This window comes from Malus domestica, chromosome 11 (genome assembly GCF_042453785.1).
Source record: "Malus domestica chromosome 11, GDT2T_hap1".
NCBI lineage: Eukaryota > Viridiplantae > Streptophyta > Magnoliopsida > Rosales > Rosaceae > Malus > Malus domestica.
The window spans coordinates 10,943,962-10,966,919 of NC_091671.1; the positions used below are offsets into that span (position 1 = coordinate 10,943,962).

The following is a 22,958-nucleotide window of genomic DNA, read 5'->3' on the forward strand; positions in this document are numbered from 1 at the left end:
GATTACCATTGTATAGCTGATTTGTATACCATGTCATTGGGGGGGGGCTATGATAAAGTACTTGGGTTCAATGGTTGAGGACTCTTGGTTTGACAAACTATACATGAAGTTTCAGCAAGGGAATAACACTTACTGCATTTCTAGTTCTAATTTCTCTGAGGATCAAATTCAAGAGGTGACCACTTTTCAAATGGAAAAGTTGCTGCACCAAGACACTTCAATATGGGCAATTTTGTTTCAACTACACCCTAAGATAATTGCAGAGCCATCAAATTCACTGTCCTTGATTCAACAACATGAGCTGCAAACATTATTGAAAGACTATGAAGGGGTATTCTCAACTCCTAAGTCATTGCCACCTCACAGTTTGCATGACCATAAGATTCCCCTTTTGGAAGGCATCAAACCACCAAGCATGAGGCCTTACAGGTATGGCCCTCTCCAAAAAACTAAGATAGAGAAATGTGTGCAGGAGAATGTGTATGGAATATAAAAGCCTCAATGGGATTACAATAAAGGATAAATTTACTATCCCATTAATTGATGAATTGCTAGATGAACTATTTGGTGTTGAGTATTTCTCTAAATTGGATCTGAGATCAGGATACCACTAGATTAGAATGCACCCTTAGGATATTGAGAAAATTGCATTTCGAACTCATGATGGTCATTATGAGTTTTTAGTTATGCATTTTGGCTTAACTAATGCTCTGGCTACATTTCAATGTCTAATGAATGAGATATTCAGGCCTTACCTTAGAAAATTCATCCTGGTCTTTTTTGATGATATTTTAGTCTATAGTAAGAGTTGGGAACTGCATTTGGAACACCTCAGGTTAGTATTTGAGTTGCTGTAATCCCATACACTATATGTTAAACAATCTAAGTATGCATTCGGTCAAACTCAAATGGAATATTTGGGTCACGTGGTATCCAAGAAAGGAGTAGTAACTGACCAATCAAAAATAGAGGCTATAGCTAATTGGCCTATTCCTACATCAGTAAAAGCTTTAAGGGGATTTTTGGGGCTCACATGGTATTATAGGAAATTCATCCCCGACTTTGGCAAAATTGTTGGTCCTTTGACAATTCTAACAAAAAAGGACAATTTCAAGTGGAATGAAGCAGCTACAATAGCATTCAAAGCACTCAAGCAAGCTATGGTTTCTCCTCAAGTATTGGGATTACCAGATTTTAATCAACCATGCGTCATTAAAAGTGATGCCTTAGGTTGTGGGATTGGTGCTGTATTGCAGCAAAATGGCAGACCTGTTGCCTTTACTAGCAAGACATTGAGTATTAGAAACAGGTCGTTATCTGCCTATAAGAGGGAAATGATGACTATAATTCATGCAGTGAAGAAATGGCAATCTTATTTGGTTGGGAAGCACTTCATTATTAAGACTGATCATCACAGCTTGAAGTTCTTCTTACAAAATCGAGCCAACACTCATTTTCAACAAAAGTGGGTCTCTAAACTGCTTGGGTTTGACTATGAGATACAATACAAGCAAGGGTGTGATAATCAATTAGCTGATGCTTTATCTCGGATTCTACAGGATGCTTTGACAGTTTTAGAGTTACAATTGTGCAATATGGAGTTTTCAGCTATTTCTTATCCTTATCTCAGTTGGATGGATAATTTGAGGAGAAACAATGAGCACGATCCTTGGATTTCGGCTAAAAAACAAGAAGTGCAGCAGATCATAGATTCTTCTGCACTCAACCTTTTGAAATATAAGGTTGACAATGGTTTCTTAAAATACAAAGGCAGAATTGTACTAAGTCTAACTAGCTCTTGGAGACAGATTGTATTTGCAGAAAATCATAGTACTCCTTCAGCTCGACGTGCTGGATTCTTAAAGACATACAAAAGATTGTCCAGGACCTTCTATTGGACTGGTATGAAGAAAGATATCAGAACCATGGTGGCAGAATGTCAAACTTGTCAGCAACAAAAGTATGACACATTGGCTCCAGCTCGTTTACTTTAGCCTTTGCCAATTCCTTTGATGGTATGGTCTAACATTTCAATGGATTTCATAGTAGCATTACCACTCTGCAAGGGAAAAACAGTTATACGGGTTGTCATTGATCGACTTTCCAAATATGGACATTTCATTGCTTTGTCACATCCTTTCACTGCTGCATCGGTTGCTAATCTCTTTGTTGAGCATATCTTTAAGCTCCATGGCATGCCAACATCAATCATCAGTGATCGAGACCCTGTGTTTATAAATGCTTTACGGAAAGAATTCTTTGCACTCCAAGGTTCTTCTTTGTGTCTCAGTTCAGGATACCATCCACAAACGGAAGTTGTTAACAGGTATGTAGAGACATATTTGAGGTGTTTTTGCAGCCTTCAACCTAAGAAGTGGTCTATGTGGCTTCCTTGGGCAGAATGGAGCTACAATACAGGTTACCATTATGCTATAAAACTGTCACCATATGAAGTGGTTTATGGTCAACCTCCTCCATCACTTCCTGTATATGAAGCTAGTACTACCAAGTTGGAACTGGTTGATCGAAGTTTGATATAAAGGAACAAAATGCTGTCCTTATTAAAAACAAATTTGGAAGTTGCTCAGGCCATGATGCAAGTTCAGGCTAACAAGCATCGCACTGAAAGAGTTTTTCAGGTTGGTGATTTGGTCTATATGCGCTTAGTTCCTTATCAACATATGTCATTGGCTTCTCAGCCCTTTCACAAGCTCCAACCACGATTTTATGGTCCCTATGAAATCTTGGCTAAGATTAGTCCAGTAGCTTACAAATTGAAGCTTCCAACAACACCAAAATTGCATCAAGTATTCCATGTTTCTTGTCTGAAAAAACATTTGGGTGCAACAGTTCAACCTACATCTCCTCTACCAATAATTACTGATGCTGGCATTATTTAGGATGTACCATTGGCAATTCTGGACAGATGGATGATTAAGAGAGGCAATACTGCAATCACTGAAGTCCAAGTTCATGGGCAACATCATTCAGCAGAAGAAGCTACTTGGGAACTTTACTGCGATGTGAAGACTCGATTTCCTGAAGTAGTTCACATGTAATATTGCATTGTATTAGTTGTACACTTTCATTTGAAGTCTTGTTATACAAGACTCGTTTGGAGGGGGTATTGTTAGGATGCTGACTAGGATGATGACTCAGCATAATTAGTTAGCTGTATAACTGATAGTGGGCGGGAAGAGTGGTTAGTTAACTGTGGTTAATTAGCTTGGTGGTTAGTAGGTAGCTTAACAATGAAGATAGCTGAGGGCTATATAAGGAAAACTGTAAGGAAGAAGAGTTGTTTTTTGTTGTAAAAGTTGGTTACTACAAATAAAGCATTGCTACTGCTATTACATTGAGTAAGTCATGAAGCTAGGGTTCTATCACTCCCCTCAACATTTTCTAGCTTCGCCACTGTTGCAAACCAGTAAGAGTTAAGATTATTTGTGGGTATATTGCATGCCAAAAATTCACAGTGTTGCAAAGTATTTTATACTCCTGATTTTTTTACTGTTGAATTATAATTTTTGTTTGTTTTGAGTAACGATTTAACGATTTAATTCGATATCCGGAACACCATAAACAACACGAATCTATGCAGGTAAGTCACAATCGTTGATCAGTAAACTTCAAGCACGCTTTGCTAGGGTCCATCTCAGAAAATAGCTCATCGACTTGCATGCATAAATGACAAGGTCAACTTTCCCCGTTTTCTACGTTGCGTTTCAATCTTGACTGAAAAAAGATTTCTAATGCCAGGTGCCACACTTTTAAGCATCGATCTGAATTATGAACCTAATTTGGAGTCAAATCAAACCCTAAATTATAAAAGCAAAACAGTTCGAATTATTTTCTTTAATTTTCATTTGAAATTGGAGAATTCTGTTGTTGTTTGGATAATTGGATAGATGTAAGTTAAAGGCACCGCTTGCCCGCAACACAATTCCATATGCTGTGAAATTTTGTTTTCAGTCTAGGTGATTATTGCATGTGGAGATCGATAGTACCACGTAATATGCGAATATGATGTTACAAATTCACTTAAATTATTAAATGCCGGAATTGTTATTTAGAGTTTATGACTCTATATTAATAATTGTACATTATTGTAATTTGAGTTAATTTTAACATCATATGGTTATGCTACGTGATGTTAGCATCACAAACAAAAGCTCCATTATTCTAAATTCCTATCAGTCATTTTATGCTTTTGAAATCATGAATGAAAATTTTTAAAATTTATTATTGTTAAGCAGAAGGGGGAGGAGTCGAAATTATTGTAATAATTTTGGAAATATGAGAGTTTCGAATTCAGAATGCATGGATAGGAACCTAACATTCTATCCACTAGAATTTTGGACAATGCAAATATAAGATTAACCACAAACTAAGTATTAAAGTTTTTGTAAATATATATCGTCATTTCATCTCTACGATATTCTAGCCTTTGGTTATTCAGAGAATGAAGGGGTACTATTTTTCTTTTCTTTGACAAATACTAAGATATTTATGAAAATACTTTTTATGACGGTATATATGTTTGTCCTTAAGTACTATATGCATCTTTTTAAAATGGCACACACCACAGCAGAAGTGCCTATTAATATGAGATTAGTCACAACTAGGTGTTAAAATTTTCACAATTATATATCGTCTTTTAATCTATGTGAATAAAGTCTAAAATCTCTGCAAATTGAAAGGAGAATACTAAAGCTTTAGTCTTCAATATAGACTGTATTTGAATGAGACTTTTTAAATCACATAGAAGGGAATATAATGACCTCTTTGTTCAAATGGTCAAGTGAAATCAACTTTTAGGAGAGGATATAATTTTATTCTCTTTTTTAAAAGGGAAGTAGAAAGAGAGTTTGAATACACTTGGACTTTTTTGCTTGGAAAAGTGCCAATGCTTACCTAACACCTACCATTTGCATCCTCTAAGATATAACCCCAACCCTAAAAATTCAATTAAAGTACAAATCAAGCCAATGTAAGTTGGTCATCATCAATTAGCATGCAGCTTCATGATCTGCATATCTTTCCAAAAAACAATAGAAAATAATGAAGCTACATGCATTGTATGGATAATCATTCCTCCTTTCCCACTCCTTTTAACCTAAATCTAATATGTGTTTAGTGACATGGGAATCTTGATAGGCAATTTCCTCATGAAATCAACTACCTTGAATGAAGAATTCAACAAACCCTAATCCAAACGTTTTCCAAACCAAAACACTAAGGGGGCGTTTGTTGTACCGGACTATCTCAGACTGGACTAACTTCAGGGACTAAGCTGGACTGGCTTAGACTAGACTAAACTGGACTAGCTTAGTGAAGCGTTTGGTACAGTGTCGGACTAAAAAGCAGACTAATTAATAAATTATAATATTATATTTGTTTAATTCATAAATATTATATTATATTATTAATTTATTATTTTCCTTCCTATCTCGAAACTTCTACACTACAAATAAAAATCACAGATATGATGTAGTTAAAATACAGTACCATTCGTTCAATGCATTCCATGCGAAAGCCAAATAGAGCATTGATATCTGCAGCTTCATGGTTGCCACGAATTAAATGTACATTCTGGGGATACTCAACCTGTAATATTGACATTTTTTGCACCCACTCTCTCACTCCCCTCTCCCTCATTTTCTTCCCCTTTTTTCCTCCGGTCGACCATCTCCCTCCTTTCTCTCTTTTTCTCCCCCATTTCTCCCAGTTTTCTTCCTCAAAGGAGGATCTGTGTATTAAAAGGGAGGATCTGTGTATTTTCTTCCTCAAAAGGAGGTCTTTTTTCTTGTTCCTCAAAGCAGAGAGAGCATTGCAAATTGGAAATCACATATCAAATTTCTACTATAATTTATGTTTTACAATTTGATTTCGTTTTTTCCTACAAATTTCTGGAGTAGTGCACTGCAACCCAAGGTAATAGATTTCTGGGTTTATCACAGATTTTGATATTTTCTGTAATTGGGATTTATAAGCTTTAATCTTTGAATTGAATTGTTGTTTATGGTGGATTAAACTTATTGCAAGCTTAACTGGACAAATTCATCGCTGAAGCAAAGAGGGGATTGGGTTCGTAGGACAGAGATCGGCGAGTTTCTGATTTGATGACTGGAGAAGGTGCTGTAGCTCATGTACAAAGGAGAAGGCAAGATTTTGTGACTGGGTTCACGAGATGATGGAGATCGGCATCGCATGCTTGCAGACGACACACGCATTAGAGACGGGACTAGCAATCCTCCAGTTTCTGGGGGGTCTCACTAAGAACAGCTAGGGAAGCTGTTAGTCGGTGCGAGTCCGACTTAGTGTCATTAAACTTAATCCGGGTGCAGACCAAACAAGGGATTATAATCTAGTCCAGTCCAGTCCTTTCTAATCCGGTGAAACAAACGGGCCCTAAAAGATATCAAGAAAGTCAGTCTTTATAAATGGTAAACTTTTAAGCTCGAGATGGTTCGCACCACCATTTTCATTGTTATTGTCTCTAACTTAAATAGGATAAGATTTATAACAGAAGCTATTAGTGATATTAGGAGTAAAACACTACATATATAAGCAGTGGCGTATCCAAAGTTTTAACATTGGGTGTATAAGCTGTAAAATGTTTTGTTATATTTCCGTTTTAAGACTATATTCTCCAACAATATCTCCAACTAGACATGAGAATTTTTTATATGACCAGTTAAACCGACACGAAACGACATGAAAATAATGGGTTTTATGTCAACTTGTTAACGAGTCAGGTCGATATTGGGTAACTCGTTAACAATCTATGAAGTGTGTGGTTGTTATTGGATCAGGAGCCCCATAATAATCGTTTGTCAGATCTAGGCATTAAGTATGATAATTTCTTGCATGACCTATTAACTAGACACGAAGTGACATGATCAGTTAACGAGTTGAGTTGTTATTGGGTCACCTGTTATCTTAACAAGTTTAACACGACACAACACGATCTATTAAAATAACAGATTTGTCGTGAAAACCACATGAACACCACAAACACAACTCATTTGCCAAACGGATCTCCAACGGTAAATCTCATATGGGAAGAGGAGGTGGGGATTTTACCAATAATTGGCTGAAAAACGTGTTGTTAAAACACTGACTTTTATAATGAGAATTAGTTTTTAGGTCATGCAGAAGGCAACGAAGCATGATGACGAGACACGCAAATTCTTGAAAAAATAGACCAATAATGGAGCCCCCCCCCCGCACTACTTCTCATCCTTCGAATCTTGTCCTTGTTTTCAAAAGTGGCTTAGCTCTTTACATTAAAACTCTTATCCTGTTCTTATCAATGCTAATAAACAATTAAGCAACTGATTTGTTTATCTTTCTTTCCATTTCACTAAACTAATTGTGTACTTTGCTCACACAATGAGCATCAACATGGTTTTGGTTTTCCTTTCAACTTTTTTTTTTAATTTTAAAAATTAATAAAAATAGAAACATAAGCTTCAATCCTATCTCCAAAAAATAAAAAATTCTTTAAAATAGTTCTTAATAAAAACTACATGGAACAAAACTTTAGGATAAAAAACGCCATGGGTTGATCTCTTTCACTTGGAAAATGAAAGTAGATATCCTATTTCTTGTTTTCTACGCATATTAATTGTTCTCAATTTTGTTTTCTACATCGTACATAATCTTGGGATTTACTTGTGAACAATTTTTTTTGGAGATCAATTATGAATCAATTAATTTGTTGTTTTTTGGATCAACTGTGGTTAGCATATTTCTCTTTAGCCTAGTATTACGTAATATTGATATTTCTCTTTACTTCAAAGTAAAAAATTTTAAATTCAAATTTTGTGTTTGTCAGTTTGATATTAATTTATTTTTTCAACTCTCTAGTGTAAATATATTGTTACAAGAAAAACAAAAAGGAAAATTAATGAAAATGACTTGAAAACTTTGAGTTTTAACGATAAGTACAAAATAAAGGATAAAATAAATAGTAACAGGATTGACTTTTTAGTGTAAAAATATAATTTTTCGTTAAAGTAAACAGTACCGCGAACTTTTCTTTAAAGTTCAAAAAAAAAAAAAAAATTAGCACATATTTTCATCAGCATGCAAAGCAAATACAAATACTAGTCAACGGTCCACAGTAAACCACAGACGCAGTGCTTCAACACATCTCACTGACACCACCCACACGCAATCACTCCCCCTTAAAATACTCCAAAAAAAAAATATTCCAAAAAGCGGTCACAAAAGAAAATAATAAATAAACCAAAGTGATGGCCAGTGAAAACGTTGAACGAATCTCATCCGTCCATCAGAGGCGGCCGAAATCTCCGATCCTTACCCCGAAACGCGTCCTCACAATTCTGTCTGGCGCGCTTCTTCTTCTTCTTCTTCTTCCTCCCCTCGGCTTTAAAAGCTTCTCCTCTCTTCTTCGTCAACTCCTCCACCACCACCGACTCAACGCATCAGCAGCAAATTTCTAGAGAGAGAAAACTGAAGACTCCTAGAGAGAGAAAGTCACGTCTCGGACTTGAACAGTATTTCGAAATGGCCGACCTCACTCCCTCTAACGGCGATTTCCCGGCGGTTCCGTCCCACGGCGGCCAGTACATCCAGTACAACATCTTCGGCAACCTCTTCGAGATCACCAACAAGTACCGCCCTCCGATCATGCCGATCGGCCGCGGCGCCTACGGCATCGTCTGGTACGTCGTTTCTTCCCCGGAATCGATTTCTTCTTCTTGCGATTTAGGTTTTTATTGATCGGAGTGTTTTTTGCAGCTCGGTTTTGAATTCGGAGACGAAGGAGATGGTGGCGATCAAGAAAATCGCCAACGCTTTCGACAATCACATGGACGCCAAGCGCACGCTCCGCGAGATTAAGCTGCTTCGCCATTTGGATCACGAAAATGTGAGATTAATTTGCTTTGTAATTAATTCTAATTAATTCGATTTAGCTCTAATTTGTTGAATTAATGAGAAAGTTGACTTCTTTAGATTTTTACTATTTCTAGTTTTACATTTATTGGCTAGAGATTCTAAAAGGAGAAAATTACTGTATTAGTTAATTAGCTGAATAGCCTGAATTAGAAGGTTGTCAGAAGATTGGAGGATTTTGCATGAATTACTTGCTAAAAGTGGAAACTTTACGATTGTCGAACAGGTAATAGCTATCCGGGATGTGATTCCTCCACCTCTAAGGAGAGAATTTTCGGATGTGTACATTGCCACGGAACTCATGGATACCGACCTGCATCAAATTATTCGCTCGAATCAGGGTTTATCGGAGGAGCATTGTCAGGTACTTGCAAGTGTTTACATTTTAATTTCGTCAACCAAGTTCCATTGGTAGTGAGTGAAATAAATGGTTGTATTATTTGAGGACTAATTGGTGTATGTTGGAATGCCTTGCAGTACTTCATGTATCAGATTCTTCGAGGGCTGAAATATATACACTCGGCGAATGTCATTCACAGAGACTTGAAGCCTAGCAACCTCTTGTTGAATGCTAATTGCGATCTTAAGATATGTGATTTTGGCCTCGCTCGTCCGACTGCAGAGAATGAGTTATTGACAGAGTATGTTGTGACGAGATGGTACAGGGCACCTGAGCTTCTGTTGAACTCTTCAGACTACACTGCCGCTATTGATGTGTGGTCTGTGGGTTGCATCTTTATGGAGCTTATGAATAGGAAGCCTTTGTTTCCGGGCAAAGATCATGTGCATCAGATGCGCCTATTGACAGAGGTAAGATGAATTACAGACAAGTATAAATAAAAGTTGAATTTGACATGACCGGACTTTGATTGTGTTATTTAAGAATCCCCGGTTTAGAAGAAATGAAATGTGACTGTCCCTTAAAGTTCTCATTCTACATTTGTAATAAAGAAGTGCTGTGCCCAAACTAGAGCGGCTGCTGCGCATACATAAAGTACATAGCAATAAAACCCATGATGTTACACTACTGAATACTTCGTTGGAATCCCTACGTATCTGTACTAGTTAGTTGTGTTCTAAATTATTTAGCTATTTTTGGAAAGCAATATCTGCTGGATGAATACTAATACATACTTTTTATTTTGTGTTATAGCTTCTTGGGACACCAACTGAGTCTGATCTTGGGTTCGTTCGGAATGAGGATGCTAGAAGATATATAAGGCAGCTCGCCCAGCATCCCCGTCAACCATTGGAGAGGCTTTTCCCACATGTTAATCCAATGGCCATTGATCTTGTTGACAGAATGTTGACATTTGATCCTACTAGAAGGATAACTGGTAATTTCTATTCCCATGCCAATCTTTTGGTGCTTCCGACAAAAAATATGTATAGAATGTCTTCCACATTGAGGTCCTGATTGTGAGTTTTAATTGTGCAACTTGTGCTTCTGTAGTTGAACAAGCTTTAGCTCATCCTTACCTGGAAAGACTACATGACGTTGCTGATGAACCAATCTGCACTGAGCCGTTCTCCTTTGATTTCGAGCAACAGCCCTTGGGAGAAGAGCAAATGAAAGATATGATTTACAGAGAGGCTATTGCACTCAATCCAGAGTATGCTTAATATGAAAAGCAGCATTACTCGATTTCTATATCGACAAAATAGAAAGACTTGGACTTCCAGTGCTCTTTGATCAAAAAGGTTATTGTGATCAAAATATTGCAATCATCAGCGAGCTTTGTGTTCGAAGATTTAGTAGGCTGCTGATCAAGTAACCATGATCGTCCTATTTCATTACTTAGGTGTGTGCTGATTATTCAACAATGATTGCGCGTCGATTTTAATAGACCTCTATATTATTTTTGAGATCAGTTCCTCTTTGTTCTTTCCTTTTGGCTGTTGAACTTGTATTCTATTTATCTTGTTTGTATCTTTATTTTTTTCGGTTTTTTTGCTGTACCAACGTATCATGTATAGCACGATTGTATTGGCGGACCTAACTACGATTCAATAAATACCTTTATTTATTTCTTGTGAGGGTAATTTGGGATTTTTGTTCGCAAGTTATCGACCTTTTGTTTGATGGATCAATCTGATCAGTTCTCTTCTGGTTTGCTGTTCACCAGAAGGAAAATTCTGTATCATGTTGATTACCATAGATATTTTATAACACAATCTGCAATCCATGAGTAAGTGAATCCTCAAGAAGGAGAAATGTTTGAGCGTGTTTCTAATCTATTCGTGTTATGTGTTATAGCATGTGTATCTATTTATTAATCTCATACCTAGGACAAGAAATGTCAACCCTCGGTCCCTTGTTGTCTACCTAGGATTTGGATCCTCTCTGAACCAATTGGTCGGGATCTTTTTTATCGCTGTTTGTGGACCGTTGGATTTTTATCCAACGGCTACAATTATTATAATTTTTAAAAGGTCTTTCTGTTTGTAGTCGTTGGATACAGATACCAATCAGGAGGATCCCGACCAATTGTCTCGGAGAGGATCCAAATCCATCTACCTATACCATAACTTGTGGATTAATCTCCCCTACGTGACAGGTTACCCTGTCACACCCACAATTTTCCCTCCCTCATGAATTATTTAGAAGTTTTTTTAACTCACCTTTTGCTCTTACAGAGTTGAGTGGAGCTTACTAGATATTTTTCTTTGATGAAAGAATCTTCTCTTTGGTATTAATATAATATAAATATAATCCTGTTGACCAAAATCAATCAAAACTCATTTCACATCAGTCCTTCTTGCCGGCTTAATTTGTTCTCTTGTCACTATTTTATCATTTCCAGCATTATTGGTATGGAGGCAGACCTCTACCCTTATGTAGGGGTGGGCGCGGTGCGGTTTGGTGCGCTTTCGAGTGAAATCACAACCGAAATCGAAACTTTTTGCGGTGCGGTGCGGTGCGGTTTTGAAGCCAAAACCGAAATGAAACCAAACCGTTTGGTTCTGTTCGGTGCGGTTTCAAACGGTTTCAAGCGGTTTCAAACTTAAATACAATCCCCCAAAACATGCACCCACTCTCTGCGACCAAACCCCTCTCCTCTTTCCCCAAAATCCCAAAATCACGCCCCCAAATCTCTGCGTCCAATATGAAAATGTATGTAAAACGAAAGTGAGAACCAATAGCAGAAATGTTCTAATCATGCAGTCTAAGCCACTCAGAGTTCGCCATCACCATTCTTTAACGCAAAATCTCATTGAAAATGTATGTAAACGAAAAGAACACCATTTTCAGCTACAACCTTACAAATGCAAACACATAAATGGCTTTGCTGCAGAATTTCAGCTGAAACTAACAGAGGCTGGGCAAATATAAACAAACAAATCCAATCTCAACCTCTCTCTCACCGGAACTCTTCTCTTCTTCTTCCTCTCCCTTCCCGCCCTCCTCCTCCTTCAAATCCAGCGTCTGCAACTCACCAGCTCCGTCCTCCTCCTCCTTCAAATCCAGCTTCTGCAACTCACCAACTCCGTCCTCATCCACCTTCTCTGTCGAATCCAGCTTCTGCAACTCATCAGGTTCTTCATCCCCCTCCTCCACCGGCTCTTTCAAATCCAGTTTCTGAAGCTCGTCGAGGACCGCATGATCTAGATCAGACGGTGTGGGATCGGGATCCGGGGAGGAAGGCAGAGACCCCTGGTCGGAATGAGCGTGGTTGGTGCTGGGGGTTTCGAGATTTGGGGGAACAACAGAGGTTGCTTCAGAGAGTGCCATTCTCCATCCACATTTCAAAACCCTAACTTTTTCAGATATGAAAATGAACTGAGTCTATCTTTGACCGAGAGGGAGAGAAAAATGGAGTTGGCAGAAGCAGTCGCTCGCAGGCAGGCAGGCAGAAGCAGTCGCTCGCAGGCAGGTAGGCAGGCAAAAGCAGATGCAAGCAGGCAGTCAGGTGATCAGGTCGCAAAGGCAGATGCGGAGATGCAAGGAGGCGGCGCAGAAGCAGTCACTGAAAGTGCAAACCCACTCGGTGCAAACCCAGAACCGCAAAACCAAATGTATAAGTATAACCTAGTTGAATGAACTAAATAAAAATAAAAAAGTGCGGTTTCGGTTTCGGTTTCGGTGCGGTTTTGAAAACCCAAAACCGAAACCAAACCGTTTTGTGTGCCGCGGTTTGGTTTTGAAACCGAAACTGTTTCAAAACCGCAAAACCAAACCGTTTGGTGCGGTTTGATTCGATTCGTGTTTCGGTTTCGGTTTTCGGTTTCAAGTGCCCACCCCTACCCTTATGTTTGGATGCATTTTTCATTCCTTCTTATTTTGTGTGGTCATGATTAAATCATGTCAATATTTTATATTAATTTTTTTATAGATATAATAAGACAAAAAACAATAAAAATATAAAATGTGGGAAATTTTATTTACACCCAGTAATCCTCTTTTCGCACCCAACTTAAAAATTTTGTCCCACAAACTTACCTTTTTACCCTCAAATACAAAATTTACAAACTTTAAAAAAAAAGAACACAAACACGTAAACCCACCCAACCACCTACTATGGCAGTAATCGGATTTGATTCCGATTGTCATTACAAAAATTGTCACCACCGACCTACTCTTTATCTCGTCAATGTTCAATTCTTCGTGCTCATCTCTATAGTGGTGGTGACAAGGTCACGGTTGCACGTTGCAGCCTAGGTGAGCAGCGGCTGCGATTTGGAAGAAGGGGCACGATTTGGTCTGCCTATGGCGGAACTGACCAAATCCCTAAACAAATTTGGGTTTTTATTGATGACGGTGATCGGGGTGGCGAAAACCGCAGGAGCCACGAAAGTCCATCTCTTTCCGAAGATATCCCCGACCATAGAAGTCGGGCCGTTGGTCAATCCGGGTCGGGCGCTCTGGGTCGGAGCCTACTGGTGGGTCCAGGAGGTGGTTCTACTGATAGTGGGTTGTTGCCAGGCAGGTCGAGATTGGGCGGCGATGGTGGATGAGGAGAAAAAAGAGGTCTTATTCTTCTGGTCGTTGAGCAATTTGGATCGGCTCGATCCGAGACCCAGATCAAAGTTGAAGTTGGAATTCATGGTAATGAAATTGAAATTGTTTACTATTCTGGATCAAAAGAAACAAGATTCGATTGCGTACCTAAGAGAAGAGAGTCTTCTCAAGGCCACTTCGACACACCCATTCGATAGTTTATAATATATTTCTATACCCATCTTTTCATTAGGGTATAATTGGAATATAAAATTTTAAAAAATATTAGTGGGTTTAGAGATAAGTTAACTGGGTTCAAATAAAATTTCCCATAAAATGTTGATGTGGCTTAACTGTGACCGCACAAAAATAGAATTTTATGGGATAATTTCTGTGTATTCCATAATTCTCAATAAAAAGGTATGTACAACCCTAGTTACAAGAAAGGCAACAAATAAAGGACATAATACCTTTCCTAAAATTCGACTCTAGTAATTACAAAATATTTACATTCCCTTTTCTACTAAATATTAACTTATTCCAATACTCCCCCTCAAGTTGGAGCATAGATATTACTCATGCCCAACTTGACAAGTGACTCACCAAACCTTCTACTGCACACTGCATGGGTAAGTACATCTGCAAGTTGTTCATCTGAGTTCACAAATGGTGTTGACACGATTTTCTTCTCCAGCTTTTCTTTGATAAAATGTCTATCAACTTCAACATGCTTAGTCTTGTCATGCTGTACTGGATTCTCGGCTATCTCTCTAGCGGACTTATTATCACAATACAACTTCATTGCCTCATTCTGTGTAAAACCAAGACTCTCAAGTAACTTTCGCAGCCAAAGCATCTCACATACACCATGTGCCATTCCCCTATATTCGGCTTTGGCAGAAGACCATGACACCACATTTTGCTTCTTGCTCCTCCACGTAACCAAATTACCTCCAACGAATGTAAAATACCCGGATGTAGACCTTCTATCAGTCACATCACCGGCCCAATCAGCATCCGTAAATCCCTTGATCCTCATATGCCTATGACACTTATACAAAACTCCTTTACCCGGAGCAGACTTTAAGTATGCCAAGATTTTCATCACTGCCTCCATATGATCTACACTTGGTGAGTGCATAAATTGACTAACCACACTTACCGCGTAAGCAATATCCGGACGAGTATGAGACAAATAAATCAACCTCCCCACCAGTCTTTGATATCTACCTTTGTCGACCGGTTCCTGATCTGGATAAATCCCCAAATAATGTTTCTCTACGATAAGAGTGTCCACAGGTTTACACTCCAGCATGCCTGTTCCCTTTAATAAATCCAGAACATATTTACGTTGAGACAAGAAAATACCTCTAGATGACCGAGCGACTTCCATTCCAAGAAAGTATTTTAAATCTCCCAAATTCTTCATCTCAAACTCGGCAGCAAGGTTTTGTTCAAGCTTCATCATCTCTTCTGAATCATCACCGGTTATTATCATGTCATCTACATAAATTATTAAGGCAGTCACTTTACCACTTCCCCATTTCACAAATAATGTATGATCCGAATGACTTTGATAATACCCAAACCTCCTCATAACCTGAGTAAATCTCCCAAACCATGCACGAGGTGATTGCTTAAGTCCATAGAGTGACTTTCACAATCTACATACTACGGTTTTTCCTCCGGCATTGTACCCCGGAGGAAAATCCATATATACCTCTTCTTCTAAGTGCCCATGAAGAAAGGCATTCTTTACATCAAATTGTTTCAGTGGCCAATTCAAGTTTGCAGCTAAATAAATCAGAACACGTACCGTATTCATCTTCGCTACCAGAGAAAAAGTTTCCTGATAGTCAATACCATAAGTTTGAGTATACCCCTTTGCTACTAACCTTGCTTTATATCTATCTACCGATCTGTCTGCCTTGTATTTAATTGTAAAGACCCATCTACACCCAACCGGCTTCTTTCCTTTGGGTAGCTCCATTATTTCCCATGTACCATTTTTATGTAGTGCCATCATTTCCTCATCCATTGCAGCAGCCAATTTAGGACCTTCAAGGCCTCCTCCACTCGAGTTAGTGCTTGGAGTGCTTCCACATTATTTACCCAGGCTTGACGTTCCGGTGCAAGGTTCGAGCATGACACATAGTTAGCTATTGGATACTTCACTTTCCCTTTAGGAGAAAACCTGTTAGGAGGAACACCACGATTTTGCCTTGGCGGCAACTAATATGTACTCATAATATTATCTTGATTAGTTACATGAGCATTAGTAGTACTTACCTCATGAATATTCAAAGAAGACACATTGGGTGGCACTATCGAGCTCGAGAGAGAAGGGGTAGTGGGTTTGGTAGTTCCTTGCTGCTGAAGAGGTGTAACAGGTTCGGCAATATCACACTCGGCAGCAGCTCCCCCTCCTGCATTACACTCGGCATCCTGTGGAGATCCACTAGCTCCACTCACGGTATCCCCATTCACGGCATGCACGGCAAGGTCTTGCCGTGACACCTCTTCACTAACATTTGTATCACCAATTTCTCCCCCTACGCTACATATTTCCAACCATCTAAGATCACCACAAGTAGTCTCCCCCTGGTGATCGAAAAGTGGTGGAACCGAAGCATAAAAGAACTCGGACTCAGAAAAAGTAACATCCATGGTCACATACATATGGCGAGTTTCGGGGTGATAGCACTTATACCATTTTTGTTGAGGAGAAAAACCCAGAAAAACACATCGGTAAGCACACGGATCTAGCTTACTCCGATGAACCTTGTGAATAGGAACATAAACTACACACCTGAATACACGAGGAGGAAGATGATGACTCGATACAATGGGTACAAAATCTATCAACACTTGAAGAGGTGTTCTAAAGTCCACAACCCGGGAAGGCATACGATTAATGACATACACTGCATAGGTGACAGCTTCAGGCCAGAACCGTTTAGGAACTGACGCACCAATGAGCAAAGCATGGGCAGTTTCCAGGATATGGGGGTTATTTCTCTCAGCAACCCATTTTGTTGTGGGGTATGAGGACAAGTGGTCTCATGTAAGATTCCTTGATCCTGAATAAAACCGGACAACTCGGAACCAATATACTCTCATCCATTATCTGAGCGAAGAACTTTAATAACAGAGGAATATTGTGTAGCTACCATTTGAGAAAAGGACCGAAACACCATACTCACATCACTTTTGTTTTTCATCACATAAATCCACGTCATACGAGTACAATCATCCACAAAGGTAACAAACCATTTAACTCCAGATATAGTACTAACAGGAGAGGGACCCCAAACATCTGAATGCACAAGATCAAAAGGAAATAATCTTTTATTCATACTAGGAGGAAATGAAACGCGATGACTCTTCGCGAGAATACATACTTCACAATGTAAGTCTGATTCTTTTATTTCATAAAATAAACTAGGCAACATACGCCTTAAATAACCAAAGGAAGCATGTCCTAACCGACGATGCAATAACCAAACTTCTTGTAAATTATTAGTACGGGATGCTCGAACCATATTAGCTCTGCCAGGAACGACGTCATCCACATAATATAATCCCTCTCTCTTAGTGCCACGCCCAATTATCTCCTTGGTCTGAATATCCTGAACCAAACAAAACATTGGATACATAAGTACAACACAATCTAATTGCTCAGTAACTTGAGGAATAGATAACAAATTATGAGACAACGAGGGAACAAGCAGGCAGTGATTGAGGGGAAGGGCCGGTGTGAGTTGTATTGTGCCGGCCCCTAAAACTGGTGCTATTGTTCCGTTAGCCGTTGCTATACACTCCCGTGGACTTGCTGTCATACTAGTAAATAAATTCTTATCAAAAGTCATATGATAAGTTGCACCCGAGTCTAGAATACAACCTGGATGATGCTCCATATCAGAGGCTAAAAGAACACGCCCCATACTACCTGAAGTGTCATGGGTTTCACTATGAGTGGTCTTGGTCAACAAGCTGTGACTCGGGTCACTTGAGGAGGGCACGACATCCTTGATGGCAATGGCACTGGATCCACGGCTTCGACTTGCTCCATTAGCAGCTCGCTTCTTGGCACGTAATTTTTTCTTCAATTCGGGAAACCATTCGGGTACCTCATGTTTCTGAAAACATGTATCCTCTGTATGACGGGTTTGACCACAAAAGGTGCACTTCAGATCATCCTTGTTTTCTCGAGTGAATGGCTGAGAATTGGCCATTGGAGATGGGTTAAACCCTCGGTTACCTGATGGTAGCCGTGATACCATGGCTATGGGATGAGCTCCTCCTTGGTTCCCCACACCACTACTTCCCATCATAGTTGCATGGCGTTGGGCTTCTCGCCTAACAACAGAGAACACCTCATTTACAGATGGTAAAGGTTGAGTTCTCAAAATATCACTACACACTTTGTAAAAAATATCATCAAGCCCTGCTAGGAAAGCATACACACGGTCCAGTTAAATTTCTTCTCGGAGTGTCTTCAAGTCAACTACACACTCCATCTTGATTGGTCTTCTCTGATCCAATTCTTGCCAAACTGCTTTGAGATCGGCATAATATACACCGATAGGTCTTCCTTCCTGGTGAAGTTGGAATGACTTCACCTTCAACTTATAAATCTGAGAAATATCAGACCCATCATAATATGTTCGAGCAACTTCTTCCCAGACTTTTTTAGCAGTACGAAGATGAATGAAAAATCCCATAATGGTAGGATCCATGGAATTAATCAACCACCATTTTACAATTGCATTCTCGGTCTCCCAAGCTTCATACTCAGCACTGTCCTCTTTGGGCTCTTTGATGCTTCCTATCACAAACCCTTTCTTACCACGTCCCGCGATATGCATCTCCAATACCTTGGACCACAAATGATAGTTTGATCCATTTAGCTTTACAGTACTTGGTACGGCCGAAGCATCACTTTGAATAACCACCAGATTGACGACTGACCCATGGGTGGTGCCAGACGCCTCACCCTCTAACTTCAAACCCGTCTCACCTTTGTTACCTGCCATTAATTACAACCTTACAATACACACACGCACGCAGCAAATAGTCACCACGATTGCAGCGACCAATAGTCAAACTTGCTACAGGGATGCAGCGGCATTATCCAGACTTGGCTGGATTTTTTTCCTGGTTTCACGATGGCAGCAGCACGGTGGAAGTTCTAGGGTTACTCTTGGCTTTGGTGCCAAATAGAATTTTATGGAATAATTTCTGTGTATTCCAATCTCAATAAAAAGGTATGTACAACCTTAGTTACAAGAAAGGCAACAAATAGAGGACATAATACCTTTCCTAAAATTCGACTCTAGTAATTACAAAATATTTACATTCCCTTTTCTACTAAATATTAACTTATTCCAATAGGAGGGGATAGGAATGGCACCTAATCAGGAGGGCAGACAATCTGCCTCCTTATTGGTATACCGACTATGGCAAGTATGTTAGCCAACAATAATAAGCCAATTCTTTATTGTTGGATGTCGTTGTCATAGAGTTACGATTTTCATTTTTTAACCATATGCACTCTAAACTGTATATTTTACATTCTTTCTACTCACATAGGAGTGCAGGAGGTTGAAAATGAGTGCCAAAATTACGGTGTGATAGAGATTCACATAACTGCTCCTAGTAACATGAACTTGCTTACTTGAGGTAAAACCCTTGCTTGAGGTTTCCTTCAAATAGGTCTTCTTGAAGGCTGATTTGGTGTTCGAAAACTTAACTAGTCGAAAGTTGAGGCAACTCAATTATTGCGGCTGGATTTATCTACAGTGCTACAACTATTGAAAAGTTGAAAGTTAGTGCTTAATGATAGGAAGCTTGCTTAGTTGGGTTCTTTGATAATAACATAGGGGATGCTGGACCATTGTTAGTGCGGCATCTACAGGACTACGAAGATTGTGGGTGGATTTATCTACCGTACTATAACGATTTTAAGGTTGAAATTTGGTGCTTAATGATAGCAAGCGTGCTTAGTTGGGTCCCTTGATAATAACATAACGATGCTAGACCACAGTTAGGGGTGGTTTGGAAGTAAGGTGCTTAAAAAAAAAGCACCCATGAAAAAAAGCTGTGAGGGTTTTAGGTGTTTGGTAAACTAAAAAAAATGGCTTATTTTGGAAGCTGCTTTGAGAATAACTTTAAATCCAAAGGAAAAGCTGAAGCAGCTATTTCCAGCTTTAGAAAATTGGCTTTTTTTCAAAGCATACGGAGCTACAGTGCTTTTTTAATGAAAAGACCCACTATCAAACTGTTTTTTTTTTTTCAAAAGCACTTTTACAAAAAAGTTTACTAAACACTCTGTTGATTTATTTCACAGCCGCTTATTCTCACAGCAGTTTTTTTTCAAAGTACAACAATACCAAACCAGCCCTTAGTGTGGCATGTACAAGACTGCACCATCTTGTTTACACGTTTATATAACGATGGGAGCTTGTGAACATGCATGTCAAAAAAAGGAAACCACGCTGACAGAGTTGCATCAGCTGGGTTGTAAGATGGATGCATCACTCTCTGTGGACAGAGAAGGACAAATGGTGGATGATGGTGGTAAATGCGGTGGTTGGATCATCTTTTTATTCATGATAGGTATCTCTCTCTCTTTCTCCCCCTCTCACCCCCTCCCTCTTTCATGCACTTCTGTTATTCACTTATGACTACAAGGAAGTGAAAAAGAAAACTTCTTTCTTAGCAAACCATGTGATCTTATTTTATTTTGAGCAGGAACTTTAATGTGCTTGACACTTGCTGCTGGAGGATGGCAAGCAAATCTGGTTGTGTATCTGATTGAGGAGTTTAACGTGAAGAGCATTGATGCTACTCAGGTGGGAAATGTTGTGAGTGGTTGCACTAGTTTATTTCCTATCATTGGAGCAATTGTTGCAGACTCCTTATTTGGCTGTTTCCCGGTCATCCTGATCTCGTTTTGTGTCTCTTTTTTGGTAATAGCCTCGCTCTGTCACCACTCTAACAAGCACACACACTCACATAACCATAATAGTTCTGTTAATTGTTGATGTAGGATTAATACACTTCCAATTTGCAACGTAAAGTTGAGTTTTATAGGATAATACACTTTCAATTCTCTGCTTAATGGAACAGTATTAGCCTACAATGAAGCATCTGAAGCATCTGAAACATCTGAATCCTTAAATAGTTGGTGCTAGAGACACGGTAGGAAGGTTTCCATATTTTCTTCTCGTATTTGGAATTTGAGTTGTACATCGGGTACCTGCGGGCAATACATATCGTCGCATTTTTCAATTTTCCTGTTGAACCAACTTGTTCTCTGAAAATCTTCAATACACGTCTAGTCTCATTTTTAAATTCATTACAATTTATTCTTCGCAGGGATTGGTCTTATTCACTTTGACTGCAACTATTGATTCCTTGAGGCCCCCTTCATGTGAGAATGGATCTAGCTTGTGCGAAACACCATCAAAAGTTCAGTTTGCAGTGCTATATGCTAGTATAACACTGAGATCAATTGGACTAGGAGGCACTCGCTTTACTATAGCAACAATGGGAGCAAACCAATTTGACAAGCCTAAAAATCAAGGGATTTTCTTTAACTGGTTTTTCTTTGCCATGTATACGGCGACTGTTGTAAGTTCTACTGTCGTTGTGTATATTGAGGATAATGTCAGTTGGGGGTTGGGATTTGGCCTATTTGCTCTTGTTAATTTGATTGGTCTGGTCATATTCTCATCTGGAATCCATTTATATCGTCGTGATAAGCCACAAGGTAGCCCATTCGTGAATATAGCTCGTGTTGTTGTTGCTAGTATCCGGAAATGGAATATTAAGCTCACATCCCCAAGGGAGGATTACCACTACCACAATGATGGAGAGGTAAAAACAACTCCCGCAACACCTAAAAGAGTTTCAGGTACCGGAATTTCCACAGGTCTTAGTGTCTTCTTTATTGCACGCCTCTTGTTTTTTGACATGGTGCGTATAATTCAAATGAGCTTTTCCCCGATGTTTTTGATCTGTAATCATCATGTTGTTGAGTACGGAAGGATACACAGTGCCATACACATTGAAGGAAATAATGATGATAAGAAATTTTCCTTTTGCTCTCTTGTTGCAGATTCCTGAACAGTGCAGCCCTGGAAACATAAGGGGACTCGAAGCCCGACGGCTCCATTGCCAGGCCATGGAGGTTGTGCACAGTCCAGCAAGTAGAAGATCTCAAAACTGTCATTAAAATTTTCCCCTTGTGGGCATCCAACATATTTATAAGTACCCCATTAGCGATTCAAATAAGCTTAACGGTCCTGCAAGCTCTAAAGATGGACCGTCACATTGGATCACATTTCAAAGTCCCGGTTGGATCTGTCATAGTCGTGGTTACAATCGCCACTTGCATTGCTCTCCCAATAATTGATCGTATCCTATATCCCGTCTGGCAGAAACTGACCCATAAATCTCAAACTCCCCTCCAAAGACTAGGAATTGGTCATGTCCTAAATATCACAAGCATGGCTGTTTCCGCATTGGTTGAGTCAAAGCGTCTCAAAACAGCTCATGGTTCCATGGTGCCAATGTTGGTCATGTGGTTATTCCCACAGTTGGTTTTGGCGGGCATCGGTGAAGCATTTCATTTCCCGGGGGAACTTCAGTTTTGCTATCAAGAATTTCCAGCATCACTTCATACCACGGCGACTGCAATGGTTGCGATGATATTAGCCATTGCTTTTTACTTGAGCACGGCGCTTTTCACTTCATTGTTCATCAGAAATACTATTTCCAATGGTAAAAAATGCAATCCTTGAACGTTGGTTATGACTCACTCGACCTTCCATACCAACCAAATGTTGAAACACCCAACCATACCATCTTGTGATAGTTACTATTTACTAATCTTGATTATGCTTTCAATGTGTTTGACAAAATGCTTCAGATGCGTCCTCTACCGTCCGTTGTCTGCTTCGAAAGAAGATCTTCTCCGGATTCACTTTGTGGGATCCTAGATATCCTGACATCCTAACTGCTTATCGTACATCGTACGGTCAGTTTTCGTCAGGTACTATTTGTGTTTAAGTTTAAATAAAAAAATATC

At 39.3% G+C, this 22,958-nt stretch overlaps 2 protein-coding genes and 1 pseudogene across 2 annotated transcripts; 2 read left to right on the top strand and 1 right to left on the bottom strand.

Moving 5' to 3' along the window:
* The first annotated feature begins 8,265 nt into the window (after nt 1-8,265).
* LOC103447833 (mitogen-activated protein kinase 3) lies at nt 8,266-10,955 on the top strand. The gene is made up of 6 exons (XM_008387035.4): nt 8,266-8,693; nt 8,770-8,899; nt 9,152-9,289; nt 9,403-9,735; nt 10,079-10,262; nt 10,379-10,955. Exons 1-6 carry the CDS (start codon nt 8,536-8,538, stop codon nt 10,546-10,548), a joined length of 1,113 nt encoding a protein of 370 aa, XP_008385257.2. The 5' UTR covers nt 8,266-8,535; the 3' UTR covers nt 10,549-10,955.
* Nucleotides 10,956-18,339: 7,384 nt separating this feature from the next.
* Nucleotides 18,340-18,900, bottom strand: LOC139189427 (uncharacterized). Its single transcript, XM_070808376.1, has one exon. It carries the CDS (start codon nt 18,898-18,900, stop codon nt 18,340-18,342), a length of 561 nt encoding a protein of 186 aa, XP_070664477.1.
* Nucleotides 18,901-20,273: 1,373 nt separating this feature from the next.
* LOC103429586 (protein NRT1/ PTR FAMILY 2.7-like) lies at nt 20,274-22,939 on the top strand (annotated as a pseudogene).
* The last annotated feature ends 19 nt before the right edge of the window (nt 22,940-22,958 follow it).

Bases quoted from the DNA above. Each gene is read 5' to 3' on its own strand.
- LOC103447833 (XM_008387035.4), top strand. From the start codon at position 8,536: ATGGCCGACCTCACTCCCTCTAACGGCGATTTCCCGGCGGTTCCGTCC. The intron at 8,694-8,769 runs GTACGTCGTTTC...TGTTTTTTGCAG, and splicing joins GGCGCCTACGGCATCGTCTG to CTCGGTTTTGAATTCGGAGA. The intron at 10,263-10,378 runs GTAATTTCTATT...GTGCTTCTGTAG, and splicing joins TCCTACTAGAAGGATAACTG to TTGAACAAGCTTTAGCTCAT.
- LOC139189427 (XM_070808376.1), bottom strand. From the start codon at position 18,900: ATGGCAGGTAACAAAGGTGAGACGGGTTTGAAGTTAGAGGGTGAGGCG.